Genomic DNA, 14811 nt, shown 5'->3' with positions numbered 1-14811 from the left:
TACTAACATTTTCCCACTAGGAGCTCTTTTGAGGCTTAAGGTGCTTTGTGAATAACTTTTATCTTACCAAGTTTTTTCCTAAAATGACATCACTAAGGGCTTTTAGTCTTGGGATTCTGTGTGAATATGGGCACAGATGCGCTTCCTTCAATATGACCGAAGTTGCGCTAGGTTACAGAAAAGGGCAGAAATTTCAGAAACCCCCAAAAGACTTGCAATTGCTTTGAGAGGCGTTTCTCCAAAGTATGCATGCAACCCTTTTCAAATTTTTATTTGCAAAAACCATCCATCTTTTTCCTTCCACTTCATAACCATGTCCTACTTTGTGTTGGCCTGTCGCGTAAAGCTGCAGTCAAATACATTAAAGCTCGAGTCTCTAAATGTGACAAAACATGAAAGACCGTAAGGGGCACAAACACCTTTGCGAGGCACAGTACGTGTTATTCCAGATAACGTGCGACAAAAGACGACGCCGGAGATGAAAACTGTTGCAGGGGAGAAAACAAATGCAAGGATATAGTTGACAATATTTTATTTTTCATTGAATAGATTCTATTTTTTTCCCCCCCCCCCCCGTGCCTTCAGACCAAAAAAAAAAAAAAAAACGTGAATCAGAAGGAACAAACAAATCCCCTGATTAAGTGTACAATTCTGTCGTAAGAGAGAAACAAAATTAATTGTGGTTAATGCATCTCATTAACCGGTGCTTGCTTAGCTGTTATGGCATTTATATACTGTTTAAAGAGGAAATCTTTTCAAGAAGCATCAATCTTTAACATATATATTAGTATCCTAATCTGACTCCAACTTGGAACAAGAAGATGTTACCCTGTGCATAAGGATGTTGGACGATTGGCCAAAAAAAAAACAAGAAAAAAAAAGTGATGTTTGATCAAAAAAAAGAAAAAAAGAAAAAAAAAAATCAATGCAAGCTGGCCTCCAGGAGACTGCTTTAAAGACAGTGATAGACAACTCTGCGATCCTCATCCTGCTTTACCGTTCAGCTCTCTATTCTGTGTGGCTTTCTCCTTCACAGGTGTTCAGATAGCTATTATGGTTGATCTCGTCCGCTGCAAATCCAGTGTAAAATTCATTGTCTATAAAAATATTGAGATTTACTTGAAGGTAACCTTCTGCTTGTGTTATAAGAAAAAACTCCAGATGTCCATTGCAGTTGCACAGTGGGATGTACTGTATAAATATTGTACAAAATAAGGCAGTCTTTTCTTTTTTTTTTCTCTCAGTAGGATAAACCAGATACAAAAAAATTCTGGGAGGACAAAAGAAAGAAAGAAAAAAAAGTTGTTCAAGTCCAAAACGTTTTTTTTTTCTTTTCTTCTTCACATATTTCTGCTCTTGTCAAATGTCAAGCGGTTTTACAGCATCAAACCAAGGGGTATGGGATTGCTGCCACGATGAACATACCTGGGCACTCACACACCAACTACCAAATAAAAATAAAATAAAAAAAGAGAAAAAAAAAAACCCCACACGCGTTCACACAAGCAGACGATCTCCTGATGATAAACAGAAAAAAAAAAAAAAAAAAACAGAAAAAAAAAACAGCTTATTTCTCCAAAGCAACATCCCGTTCCTGGACAAAAATCACTGAGACGTAGACGCTTCTAATTATGGTTACAGTGCAATACAAAAAAAAGGGTTCGTTCGTTTATTCAAACTGGTAGTGTACTCTTGATAAGAAAATAAAAATGCTTAATACGGTTGCATGAATAACAATTGTAAATTTCTGAGTGTTATAATAGTACTCATCTTTAATAGCTTTGGCTTTTTTTTATATCTTAAATTTATTCTGTTCTTGCTTACGTTTACTAATTTGTTTGTGAATTTTGATATGGAAAATATGGAACCCTCAAGAGAAAAAAAAAAGCATACAAAATAACCTGTAATTAGATAGCTATGATCAAGATGTCGAGGTTTTTTATATTTTTTTTTTATTATTTGTCTCTGAGCAGTGGCCTGGGGTAAAAGGTCCACCCCCCGATCCACGAAGGAAGCATCCGCTCTCGTTGCTGTTATGACAGCCGCGTGTCAGCTTTGTGTTTCTCAAGGACACGTGGAAATATTGCCTGAAAACAAACAAACAAAAAGATAAGCAGTGGAGTGTACTTCCATGACGTGGCCTCCAAAGGTTTTGTACCAGCGTCCCTGCCGCGCTGCGAGCGCAGAAGCCAGAGGTCAAAAGTGATTACATGGCCTTAAGTGGGCAAGACACAGTTTTTAAATCCTAACAGCAACGTCACCGGCGGAAAAAAGGAGTGGCTACACGGTAATCAGATGACGGGGCGCTTCGCCACAGAGACCTGCGAGGACCCCCACGCCCCTCTTTCAGTCATGCCAAGAGCTACACTGCGTACGCAGAAGTTCAGAAGGATGCTGGACGTCCGTGCCTGATGGCCACAGTTCCCATCCCGCAGTGTCGGGGGAAGCCCCTCTGTGGTTTTCTTTTTGTGGACGGACTCGTGGGCCCTCGGCGTGCTACAGAAGCGGGAGAGTGAAGGCGACGGGGCCCTGTGTGGCTGGGAGACGGTAGAGAGAGAGAGAGAGAGAGAGAGACACCCCCAGCTGGAGAAAAGAAGGTTCTGCCCCGGACTTTTTGGGCCGCGCCAGCGTCCGGAGCCGCGGCCCCTACTCCGGAGGTGGTCGCAGGCTGTGCAGCTTCCGCTCGTCCAGGCCCTTCCAGTACTTGAAGTTGTTGTCCAAGTGCTGCATGAGGTTGGGGAGGTCCGCAAAAGCTGGAGGGAAGAGAAAGGAAATTGGGAAGGGTTACGAGACACGAGGAAACACAAAAAGCACCAACCCTGTTTGTCTCATGATACATGTAGCAAGTTCTCATTTTGACCTTAATTATGAGTCTAATTTACTTCTGTCTACAATGTATAGCATAGATGTAAAAGAAACAATGATCAGAACCACAACCTTATCTAAATGGCAGTAAATAATAAAAAAAAAATCTTTCAGTGATGATTCAAGTATGCAGCAGAATGCATGGAAAGTTTCTGCAAGAAATGCATTTCTGTTTGCATTCTTAGAATGAATGAATCAGTGAAAGTGAAACAATGTTCTCCAGTCCAGAACACCATTAGACTGAATCCTCATCAGTTGTAGAATATACAATGCATGGAAGCATTAAGATTCAATTTGACAGCTTTTCTAGTACGTCGATCCTGGACAAGTGAAATATGGGCAAATAATGGCAGCCATGAGCTTGAGATTGCAACCTAGCTACAATTGAAATATCTAATTGTGTGCGTGTCATCATAAATTGCTTGCATATGACGACACTAAGCCAGATTCCTCACTGTGACACCAAGCTATACGCACAGATCCGTAGAAAAGAACCTGTATCATTTGAGTTTTGAGTTTAGTTTTCAGTCACAGAATACATATTTCCATAACGAATACACAGAAGCTATCAAAAAACAAAACAAAAAAAATGGCCAGAAGCAAAAGCTTTATGCCAAACTCTAAAATATGCAGAACTTCACAAGATGCCTTTGATATTAAAAGAAGAGAAAATACTAAGAGAAAAAGAAAGTTGAAAAGAAAAAAAAAAGAAAGTCACGTTTGACCTTCATCCAAAATAAATATTATTTGGTCATATAACTGGCTATGATATATTCTAACATTTTCTTTTTAAATAGAAATTTCCCACTTTCATTTCTATGCCAACATCATTCCATAACTGAGCTCCAAGACCGGACAAACATTTCTGTTCTGCCATATTTTTACCTTTTGGCACAATAAACTTACAGTCATCTCTTAGGTTATATTTTGGTTTCTGCAGTACAAAATATTCCGGAACACACTCTGGCAAGGTATTTAATTTTGCTTTTAACATATTTTGGATTATTTTATAATAAAATATATCTGTAAATTGTACAAGTTTAGATTTTAAAAATAATGGATATATGTGATCCAAGTACCCTGCCTTATTTACCAGGCGCACGGCTCGTTTTTGTAGTAAAACTATAACATTTGACATTGTTTTAAAGGCGGTCCCCCGCAGTTCTACACATTACGTCTTAGATGGAAGTGAAAAGCCCAGAGTAATAAAACAATGCACGTCTGGTTTTCGTACGGAAATAAATTCAGTACACAACTTTAACCTGTAAGCAGTAATTAGAATTAAAGACGTACTAATCAGACGCCATTTAGGGTTGGGGTTCATTTTCCCTTTCCCGCCTCTGACTGGCAATTGACAGGTAAAATGCTTTCCCTTATTCATTAAACCCATCACAATAACTAAGAACTAAAACCTCCCAACATTTTTTGCTCTATAAATCCATTAAGAAGTTGAATAAAAATCCAATACAGAATAGGGACATGTCCTACAATGCTTCATTATATGCGTCATCTGATTTAAAACCACAATCGCCATCAGTTCAAGCTGAATAATCGTTGAACTCATATTTGTCAGTAACAGATGACGATATTTTATGATCCTCATTTCTTTCCACACGCTTCAGTGTCGCATTCTAAATCAGATTTGTGTTTAAAAAGCTCCTCAGGTAAGCAAATAAAAAAAAAAAAAAAAAGGACATTTCTACAGTGGGTTCTAGTATTTATGTGACGCTGTGCTGTCTCACCGTCCCATGCGTCGAACATGTCCGTGATGAAGTAGTCTATAAAGGAAATCTGGGACTTGGGGATGCTACACGTGTTTCTGTCAAACACAGGCATGACCACTGGTAGACCTTGTCTCTTTTCCTCGTCCGTCTGTGATAAAGACAAGGACACAAGTGACCATCACGTCCAGAAATACTCAGCGGCCCATTGCAAAAAAAAAAATAAATATATATATACACATAAGCACCATGTCGTTCTAGAAATTAGGTTTATTGCCAATAGTTGAATGTACCTGTGCAAAATACTCCTCTGAGATGCGCCCAGCCCATTCTATGCAGAGCTCCAAAGGCCTGCATGGATTAGAGATGTCGGCGCACTTGATCAGCATCCGCTTGACGAGGATGCGGTTCTCAGGGGAGGTCAGGACGCCTTTGACCGATTCCTCATCACTGTTTCCCTAAAGAAAAACCAAACCCACGACATTAGGATGAACAGGAACTGCAGCGCTCCAGCGCACGCAATTTCAAAACCCATCTTCGCTGCACCAGGTTCAGCGTTTGCTTTTGTTAACCAGTCTCGGTCACAGCCCTACGGTCTCGAGGGCGCAGGGTGTCGAAAATGGTTTGCTGGTGCCAACCCGGCCTTCGAAAAGGCCCTGAAAACCTTTTAATGTCCCCGTTGAGCATTCCACGCGCAGATGGGAAAGATAGAACCAGGTTGTTACATTTTCCTCCCTAGCTAATATGTCTTTACTCAGGCAGCAACAGCTCATTCATCCCCTTGATACGTTCCTCATTGCCTTTAAAACTCTGAAACGTTTGTTGATTCTCTAATGTGAATCTCGAGCTGTGTGTGACAGAATTAGACACTTTATATTTATTTTTATTTGGAGGAAATACAAAAAAATAATTGAAATGTTGTTGTTTTTTTCCTATATAAGCAATAAACTAATAGTTTGTTATTGTTGATTAAGAAGAAGAAGTGCTTCATCGTGACGAGACTTTTAATCTCACCCCATTCTCTTCCAGGGCAGCCAGCGGCTTGTTGATGCTGTTCACGAACTTGTTGACGTGCTCAAAGTGTTTGGTCATCTCCGTTGCGAGGACCATATCTATGACAGCCTGTCGTAACGTTCGGTACTCATTCCTGGAGAGAAGAGGAGAAAAAAAAGGAGGGGGGGTGGGGTGCAGAGCAGAGGGGGAGATAGGAGGAGGAACAGAGAGAGGGAGTGACACTATGGTAAGTAGCATGGAAACCCATGTAAACAGTTTTCTCCTTCTGACGGCAGTGACAGTGGCGATGAATGGTTGCTTTGTTCGCCCCCCCCCCCCCCCCCCCCTCCCCCTCCTCCTCTGAGGGGACCAGCACATGGTGAGCTATTCTGTTTTGCGGACACATTACCGTCACACCGGTGCTGACACACAAACATGGAGACATGCACAGTGCTCTACCAGCAGCGTAAATTCAAACCTACTTCACTGCCAGTCACAACGCTCTCCCAGAGGTTTATGAATGATGATAAATCCATAAAGAAGCCGGATTTAAATAAATAAAATAAAGGATGCTTTTTTTTTTAATCCTGAGCACAAAAGCTGCCAAATAACACATTTCTGGAACAGACAGCTGTACAATAATCTTATAAGGTTGGCAGATCTTATAGGGTTGCATTCTCTTCCTCAAGCTATAAATTCCTAAGACATGTAGCAGTCATATCAAAGTTACAATAATATGCTCTTTTTCTGAGTCGTTACCAAAACATTCAATGCATTATCAGTTTCTTCAAACCAGCATCGGCGCGTGCTTCAGAAATAAATACATCAAAAACATTGTTTATTTCAGCAATTTCTTTCATTGCAAAAAGAAAAAAATCATGGAGAAGCATTTCACTCAGAGTATACATCATTTTCCAATTTTCCAAGAATCTAAAACTTCAGTCCCCATATTTGCAAAAAAATTCTCAGTGTCCGATCTTAGCCTAAAAATTCCTGCCTGGGAGTCTTACGAGAGATTCAGACGCTGCTGAGAGCGATTTTGAGTGAGGAGATGCCAGAGATTTGGTGCGTGAAAGCACCAAGACGCGCAGAAAGTGAAGCGCTCTGTGCAGCGATCAAAAGAGGAGACGGCATCACACGAGCAAACTTAGATGACCATTTAGGCTACTGACGTCATCATGCATAACAGACCTCTTTCACATATTCTCTGTAAATTTCTCAACTTTTTATTCGTGATTATCCAACATTTTTCTATTATTTATTTACTCTCAATGAAATTACGTTACTAGAGCTGCGCCTTTATCCCGTCGGGCCGCTGAAACTAATTAATTTCTCTTTGTGGGAATGATAAAATAGATCTTATCAACATATTAATAATAGTAAAATTGTTACAGATTGGATCAGCCAATCAGCTCTCTCTGTTTCCACCATCCTTCCTGCTTAAGACGCTCTTAGGCTCGCTGAATGTCCTCCTCACTACTCCTAACATTCTCCACATTAGGAGTTCTCTTAAGGCTTAGGATGCGTTGTGAATAACTTGTCTTACCGAGGTAAAATTCTAAGAAAAACCTTCAAATTAGGGAAATTCGAAGATTTCTCCTAAAATGGTGTCACTAAGAGCTACTTTTAGTCTTAGCAATCTGGTCTTCATTACCCGTAAGCAGTAGGCATCAACAAGAACAACAATAAGCTCTTGAAAATGCGTCTCATTTGTCCTCAATGTAAAAGCATCGCATTCATTATGCAAACATGTCACTGTTACGTGATGATGTAAAGAAGGACTTCCTTCAGCTCGGACAAAGGGAACACTGTGTTTATGCAAACGAGCCATAAAATGTCCCAGTGGCATAAAATGACAAATAGATTCATGTACAGAGAAATCCACAGGCTAGATCTTATATAGTAAAAACAAAAATAACGCAATTTATATAAATGGTGACTTGACGCCTTGGCGACAGCTAACAAATGACGGCATTTCCTCACTGGGGCGATATTCTCTGAACCCTCGCTGAGCTCTTGGTTTGCTGGATTATTTGGATGAAATTATACTTTCAGCTCTCAGCATGTAAGCAAATAAGAAAAAGACAATAGTATACTTTTGGGTTTGAATGAGAGGAGATGTTAAGATATACAAGAAAGCTAAGAATCTCCATTTATATTTGTTTAGGCGCTTAAATGTTAACCGAATCCCAAACTGTGTTTTGAAAAATCTGTAATAAGGGTAGAATAACTTTTCAGGCACGGCTCAATCTAAGAGAGTCCCAATGCCAAAAGTAATTTGTGTGTTTTTACATTTTTGGCTTAAAGGTCTCGCAAAATGGTTTTCAATGAATATCTGTCCAGTCCAGACTGGACCTGTTGAGAGGTTTAGCTTTTGAGCTACGCATGAACAAATGTCTTGGAGCTTGTTTTTTTTTTTTTTTTCCCCAGTAATGTTGAAATAGTCTTTTATTTTAGTGGCAAACCAGAAGCTGTTCTCACATATAGAACATCTGTAAGGAACGTGAAATAATTCAGGTCCGGTTTGACCAGCATAAACCGCCGCCATATTTATCGGAACCTCTGTTACAGAGGTAAAAAGCCTTTGTGCAACACGGCCAAACCTAAATGTAAGCTCTTAAAATAGGCTTATTAAACTAGCATATATCCAAGTCAGCATAACGTGCCAAGAAATGAAAACGGGGGATCAAATCAGTATTTCTTGCAGCAACGTTCAGCGTTTCAGTCTTCCGCACCATCAGGGTATCAGACAAACGATCATGTGTCGGGAATACATTAATAGTTAAAAGTGTGCTTGTTTTTAGGCGTTATATACTGGATTTTTTCCCATATTTTGTAACATAACCAGGTGTCCAGGTATGGGAAAGCTCAGGCAAGGAGCTTCTTTTTTTCTTTCTTGCAACCGGTTCCCGATTCTTGAAGATTAACAACCATCTGTCTTACTTGTATGGAATGTTCTCCTTTCTTTCCCATTTTGAAAAGTGGTTAAGAGAAATAGGGCCTCTGTGCCATGCCATTTTTATGTCCCAGGGAAACAGGAATTTAAGGATTAATAATTAAAACTCAACACCCTGATCAACTTTTAAAAGTAAAGCATAATTTTAAAAAATGTCTTTGGGAATGCAAATAATTCTGGCATTTGTGATTTTGAGATAACTAATTTCTTAATGCGAGACGTTTTCACGCTGAATAGTTGCGGTTAAACTCAAGGCTGAAATTGTCTACATTTTTCAGTGTGAGATTTTGCTTCGGTTATCAAAGAGCAATTCATTTTAAAGCCTTTGCTTAGCCTTACAGCATGCTGTAAGCATTTTAGATTCTTCCCTGCCCTCTCTCTAAATGAGAAGCCATGTAACATAAAAAAAAAAAATCATGTTTTAATATAGTTACACTGCAAAAAGGGAACTAAAGGTGGAAATTTCTTGAAATTAGTATATTTTTCTTTGATTTGAGGAGCTAAACAAGATTATTCGCCAATTGAATGAGTATCTTTACCCCTAAAATAAGATAATTAGATATACTGCACTTGAAATAAGATGGAGATGAATTAATCTTATTTTAAGTGCAAAAACCTTATTCCATTGGCAAATAGTCATATTTATCTGCTCTAATCAAGGAAAAAAACACTGATTTCAAGAAAATTTCACTTAATTCTAGTTTCCTTTTTGCAGTGTATATATCCCTGCTGCATGCACACCTAAAAAAAAAAAACTATACCTAAATTGCTGCTTTATTTGAAAATAGTATTCCCTTGTATGGATTCTGTAAAAAACAGAGGATGTGGGGAAATTATTATGCAGTAAATGCAAATGATCCCTTGACAAAGTGTGGAACAGCCCTTTTGAATTCAGTATGAATGAAATAAAAGTCAATTTGGACATTGCTGATTGTATGACTTTAGAAAAAGAGGCATACCCGAGTGGAAAAACTTTTCAGAGAACATTCTCCGATTAACGTCCTTACCTCTCCATGTGTTTGAAGATGTTGCACTTATCATCTCTGGTGGTGAGCTGGAAGGCCAGGGCAGCATGGTGGCTCTCTAGCACAGCTGTGTCGTTGTAGAGGATGGCCAGCTCGCTTCCTGCGTTGCACAGGAAGCTGTTGGTCCGGCCCGGGTGGTCAACGTCGTGCACGGTGGCAGCAATCAGAGCAGCCACTTCATCAATGGGATCCAAACTTTGCTGTCAGGACAAACAATTTAAAAAAAATTAAATAAAATAGGAGCATAAAAACAAACCATCTTTGTAACCAAAGACGGCAGCTCTGACTGATGATCTAAAGCAAAAGCCTTGGACAAAAATCCCCTTATTCTACAATCTACGTTATGTAACGTTCAGCTTGGAGATGAAGAAGCAGCTACGTGTTCATTTTATTCACAAAAACAGCCTTAAATTTCAACGACGGTGCAAATAAAACACGATTGTCCTTTTGAGCGCATAGAGGGAGAAAAATAACAGCATTTAACTTCCTGAAACGCAGACTTGTCTGTAAAACAAAAGTGACCTTTAAGACAAATGCTGACCTATAGAATTCCTGGCACTCATTAACCTCGAGTGATGTAACTTCACAGTTCACCGGATGAAGCCCTAAAAGATCACTGGGCCGACATCAGAAATAGACGCCCGGGTAATCGGCTTAACGAGTCCAGACCGTTAACACGTTACTGAATCACTGGCACACTTGGGCAAAACTGTGACTCTCTAGGATTGACACAAGAGGCTGTACGAGTTCTGCTCTGAGACGAGGACATTCTAATAATATGTAGGTATAAAGAAGGTTAACTCTGACACTATATATATATAAAGCACATACAGTGTGCTGCAAAAGTTGAAGGCCCCTTAGATCGTTTTCACAGTAACCCTATAGCTCCAAATGTATCATTTTGATACAAATATTTCTGAGCCCTCTTCAACAAAGTCAGTGTTTTTCTGCACATACAATTTGCAACAAACAAAATAATATATTTGACACGCCATATATAGAAATGCAGAAAACATGAGGAAAATGTATTTTTTGGTCTAACGTATCAATTACGATACAAAGAAAATTTGAAAGCCAGACGTTGTTGTTTTTTCTTTAAAGCAACCAAAGAGATTGTTTAAAATGTGAAGTTTCCCCACAATTGCATGTATCAGGCTTCGAAGGGTTGACTGACATTAAAACCACAAATGTCAGTTTAATTTATTGGGATTTTGCAAGACAAAGCAGCGTCTAAGCTAAAACTGGAAAGCAAACGATACAGAAGGTTCATTCTATCCTTTTTTTGGTGTCCAGAGACCAAGATTTCTGCCTGGGACAGCTTCTCTTAAGCAGTATTAGCTTCCCTTCTCTGATCCCCGCCTGGGCGGTAAGGTGGACATCCGCTTATTTGTAGGTTTAAACGTGCCGTTATCTCTCACTTTTTGGACCATGGATGAAACAGAGCCCTGTGAGATGTTCAAGGCCCAAGATATATTTTTTTCAATAACCTATCCCCTGCTTAAGATTTATCTCAGACCTGTCTCTTGTGTTCTTCAATCTTTATCCTGATTTTTTTCTCTCTCTCTCTCTCAATAATGTTCTTACAGAAACCCCAGAGTCCCTCACAGAACAGCTGGATTTATTCTGAGAATAAATAACACACAGGTGCGCACTGCTTTGTGTTGCTCCTCCAAACAGAATTCAAATACTTAGAAATCTGTGGTGACGAAATTTTATTGCATAGGAAAACTTTTGCGATGCACTATATTAGAGAGTTTTCAAACCACACACTGGTGTCTTTGTATTTTATGTCCAAGAAGCCAGACCTGAATAGAACAGTACATTATGAGGATTATGGGCGAAGATGACAAATGTCGGTAGAAAAGAGAAGTATCAGGCCTGAAGAACTGTCTACAGCAGACGAACAATTGATCGTGTCTACAGTATGACATGTTTTGTAGCTCCCTGCGAATCCTCGCGTTGGAGGTGAAGAATGTTCTTTTTATTACAACCTGTGTTATATTTGCTATTATTCATAGATGCATCTACAGAAATGAGAACAGACGACTTGTAAACAAAGTGCATCAATATACTTTTTCAATGAAGGATAAAGCAGTCAAGGTCGAATTAACAACTTTAAAAGTTATATCCTTAATATATCAAGATGACTCCAAGGTGCAAAAAGAAAGACCAGGCTCTTAAAATATTTAGAAACGTAAGACGACTTGAAACTTTTGCACAGCATTTCACTTCATTTCAAGTCAAGCACTGATATGTTAAGCCTTATAATTTTGCACAAATCTTTAAGAATAAAAAAGATAAACATCTAATACACCTGAATGTCTCCACTGTGGGGCAATAAGGGATTATTCTATCCTTCTAAATCTGTATATTCCTGTGCATTAAAATGTTATTTTCCCCCAATTGACCCTTACCTTGACCCTCTCCTTGCAGAGAAAATACGCAGTTGCATGCAAGACGTCCGCTGCATGGCTAGAGTTGTGGTAGGAGTTGCTGGAGTGGTAGTTGGCTTCAATGACTTGCAGCCAGGAGCGCAAAGTAGCTTCAGGGCAGTTTAAAAACTCGCACACCCCAAAGCGGGAGAAAATCTTGAGGCCTAAGAAGGTCAGAGGCCTGCAGCGGGATCCAGAGGAGTAGTTTAGCATACATCATCAGTGCCAGACTTCTTTCCACGTTAAGAAAATGCCTGTGGTCATCCTTTAAGACTGGGAAGTCTCACCGTTTCATGGTTGCAGCCTCCAAGTTAAAGATGTCAAAGTCCCACGACGCCTCGGTTTCCATGGTCTGGGCAATCCGAGGGGGGATGTCGTTCAATGACAGAGGCGTTGCCAGGTGACTCGGCAGATGGTGGGGCTCTGTGAGCAAAATAAATACAGAGAAAAGGTAAAAAAAAAATAAAATAAAAATATGTTCACACTCATAGAAAACAGAGCTGAGAGGAAGACAACCCAGTGAAGTATTGGTTGTAAACTCACGCTTTGTAGCGAGGATGTACTCGTTTCCTGACAGTCGCCGTAAACCATCCTGTCCAGGAGGAGAGAAACAACAAGGGAGGTCTTAAAGAGACTTTCTGCAGCCGTCACAGTAGAAAGTTTAGCCCAGATGCAACGGAGGCGCGAGCTATGATCGTATCGGATCGAATACGGGGCTCTTCATTCTGCCCAAAGACACAATTATCAGGTTTACAATCTGTGATCGTTGTGTCAGAAATGACAGCAGGGTTATTTATGGCCGCCTGTGAACCGGTCTGCAGTAAATTATTTTTATTTCGTCATTTCTCTTCCTTTCGTATTCCCGGATGATGTTACAACGAATGGGGCTTATCAGAGGGAAAACAGTGCCTCACCCAAATAATCAACCAAGCAGTGAGAAGTATAATGATCTGGCTCTCTAAGGACACGCATACCAGCTGGGTGTAACAGCCTGCTTGTTGAGAATTCCTACATTACCAGCAACAATGACATCCTTCTTATTTCTTACTGGGCCTTCTAAAAAAAAATGGTTTAAAATGTTAAACGGTAGTTATTGAGATGGTTGACGATAGATTTCCCGAAGTTTGCACAGAAAAAAAAAATATCTCCCAGATTTGATTCTTGATTGAAGAATCCAAACTACAAGCAAAAAATCAATCAAGGCCTCTGAGTGTATTTAATATGGGTAAACCTGCAGAAATTAGTACTTTCTGTTTAGCCTCCGTTTGAGTATCAGGATCAAAAGAAGGAAATCTGGAGGGATCTGAACAGTATCCACTCGATAACGAAAGAATGCAAAAATGTGTTTAGGAGCTGATAAATGTTTGCTGTGGTCCAGCGCAGCAAACGACATGCCTGCTCCACTCACTGCGGCGCACAGCGCAGGTTACAGTGTACGCCCGGGTGTTAGCGAGTGCATGGGCGTGTGTCACAATGGGAAATGTTTACTTCACAAGTGCAAAAGGAAGAGGAGACTGGCTCATCTTTGACCCACGCATTGTCTCGTGGGTCCTATTTTAGGAGTTTTTCCCAGAAAGAAAAAGGCGAGACAGCCCCCCCCCCCCTCCCTTATTCCAATCTTCACTTCACCGCGCTGGCTTGCCCCGATACTACCGTCTGAGCTCAGACAAACCGCCCGGCGTTCCCTGGCTTTTATCACTTATACAGAGCAAATCCTTCCAGGGATGGACAGGCACCTCGGTTGCCTTATGCTTCGTCACGGAGGGGGGGCGCATGCAGAAGCAAAGCGGCACTTAGCCGGCTGGTCCGAAGAACAGGATGTTTCCAGGCCCGTGGTAGTGGAGAGGAAAACGAGTGTGACCGGGTGTATGTGTGCAGAGACAGAGGGAGAGAGAAAGGGTGGGGTGGGTTTTCCTCTCCGGCCTACAGGAGCACAAAGGACAATCTAACACTTCCTCTGGATTTGTTGCCAAGACTGCCAACTTGGCACTACTTCTGTTCTTCACCAGTAGTGTCCGTTAATCTTTCTTTGTGTCCGACTCCTCTGGCAAACAAAATAAAAAAATAAAAAAATCTATATGTTAAAAAAATAAAACTCCACACGCTCCTCATTCTTCTTGTTTTAGTCGCCAGATCACAGACTGTAGCAGCGGAAGAGCAACAGGATTCAATTTATGAACAACAGAAAGAAGCTGTTTCAGTTGTCCTGAATGACCTTCATGCTCCCAAAAAAAAAAAAAAAAAAAATGTTTGCCACTTACTGGGTGTGATGTCCTGGATGGCTGAGAATTGACTCTGGCGTTCGCCACTTACCGTCATCAACCCTCCCACGAGGTCATTGGTGTGGGGATCTTCATCCTTGGTGCCCAGCTGTGGGGAGTACAGCTCTGTGGTCCTCAGGATTTCCAGCACCCGATCCAAGGCCTCCGCCACAGGCATAGGGCTGCTCTCCTGTGCTTGGTTTATGATGTTGATCACCTGACGGGTGAAAGAAAAACAACAGTGTTAGTTTTAACAGTGCACGGAATATTAAAGTACACCAAAAAAACACAAGAATGTTTTATTCTTCTGGCTGCACTGTAGTAAAAATGACAAAAAAACAACAACTATTTCCACAGTTAAACCAGCACCACTATACAGTATGTGGGTCATTTAAAGCCTTTAGACAAAAACAGCCTGTCTCTGGAGTTTCAGGCAAGGACAAAAAGGTCATAAAATACAGCTGAGCACCCATGGAAAAACCACAACAAGCCCCGCAGCAAACCGATTTGGCCATGTTTCTAACTTGCTAACTTTCACGCTATTTTTTTTCCAACCGT

General features: G+C 40.5%; 1 protein-coding gene across 1 annotated transcript in view; it reads right to left on the bottom strand.

Moving 5' to 3' along the window:
- Positions 1-568: 568 nt before the first annotated feature.
- The window catches only part of pde8a (phosphodiesterase 8A), a 72663-nt gene continuing 58420 nt past the window's right edge, over positions 569-14811 (bottom strand). Inside the window, exons 14-22 of the mRNA XM_036136340.1 lie at positions 14306-14470; positions 12536-12584; positions 12280-12415; positions 11975-12173; positions 9543-9760; positions 5601-5733; positions 4880-5044; positions 4608-4737; positions 569-2753 (exon numbers count right to left, since the gene is read on the bottom strand). Of these exons, the coding sequence (XP_035992233.1) occupies positions 2647-2753; positions 4608-4737; positions 4880-5044; positions 5601-5733; positions 9543-9760; positions 11975-12173; positions 12280-12415; positions 12536-12584; positions 14306-14470 (1302 nt within the window). The 3' untranslated portion in view covers positions 569-2646. The remainder of the gene's footprint in view (positions 2754-4607; positions 4738-4879; positions 5045-5600; positions 5734-9542; positions 9761-11974; positions 12174-12279; positions 12416-12535; positions 12585-14305; positions 14471-14811) is intronic.

The sequence above is a fragment of the Fundulus heteroclitus genome, chromosome 4 (genome assembly GCF_011125445.2).
Source record: "Fundulus heteroclitus isolate FHET01 chromosome 4, MU-UCD_Fhet_4.1, whole genome shotgun sequence".
Taxonomy (NCBI): Eukaryota; Metazoa; Chordata; class Actinopteri; order Cyprinodontiformes; family Fundulidae; genus Fundulus; species Fundulus heteroclitus.
The sequence above is the reverse complement of the archived record's forward strand: the minus strand, read 5'-3'. Positions and strand labels throughout refer to the sequence as shown.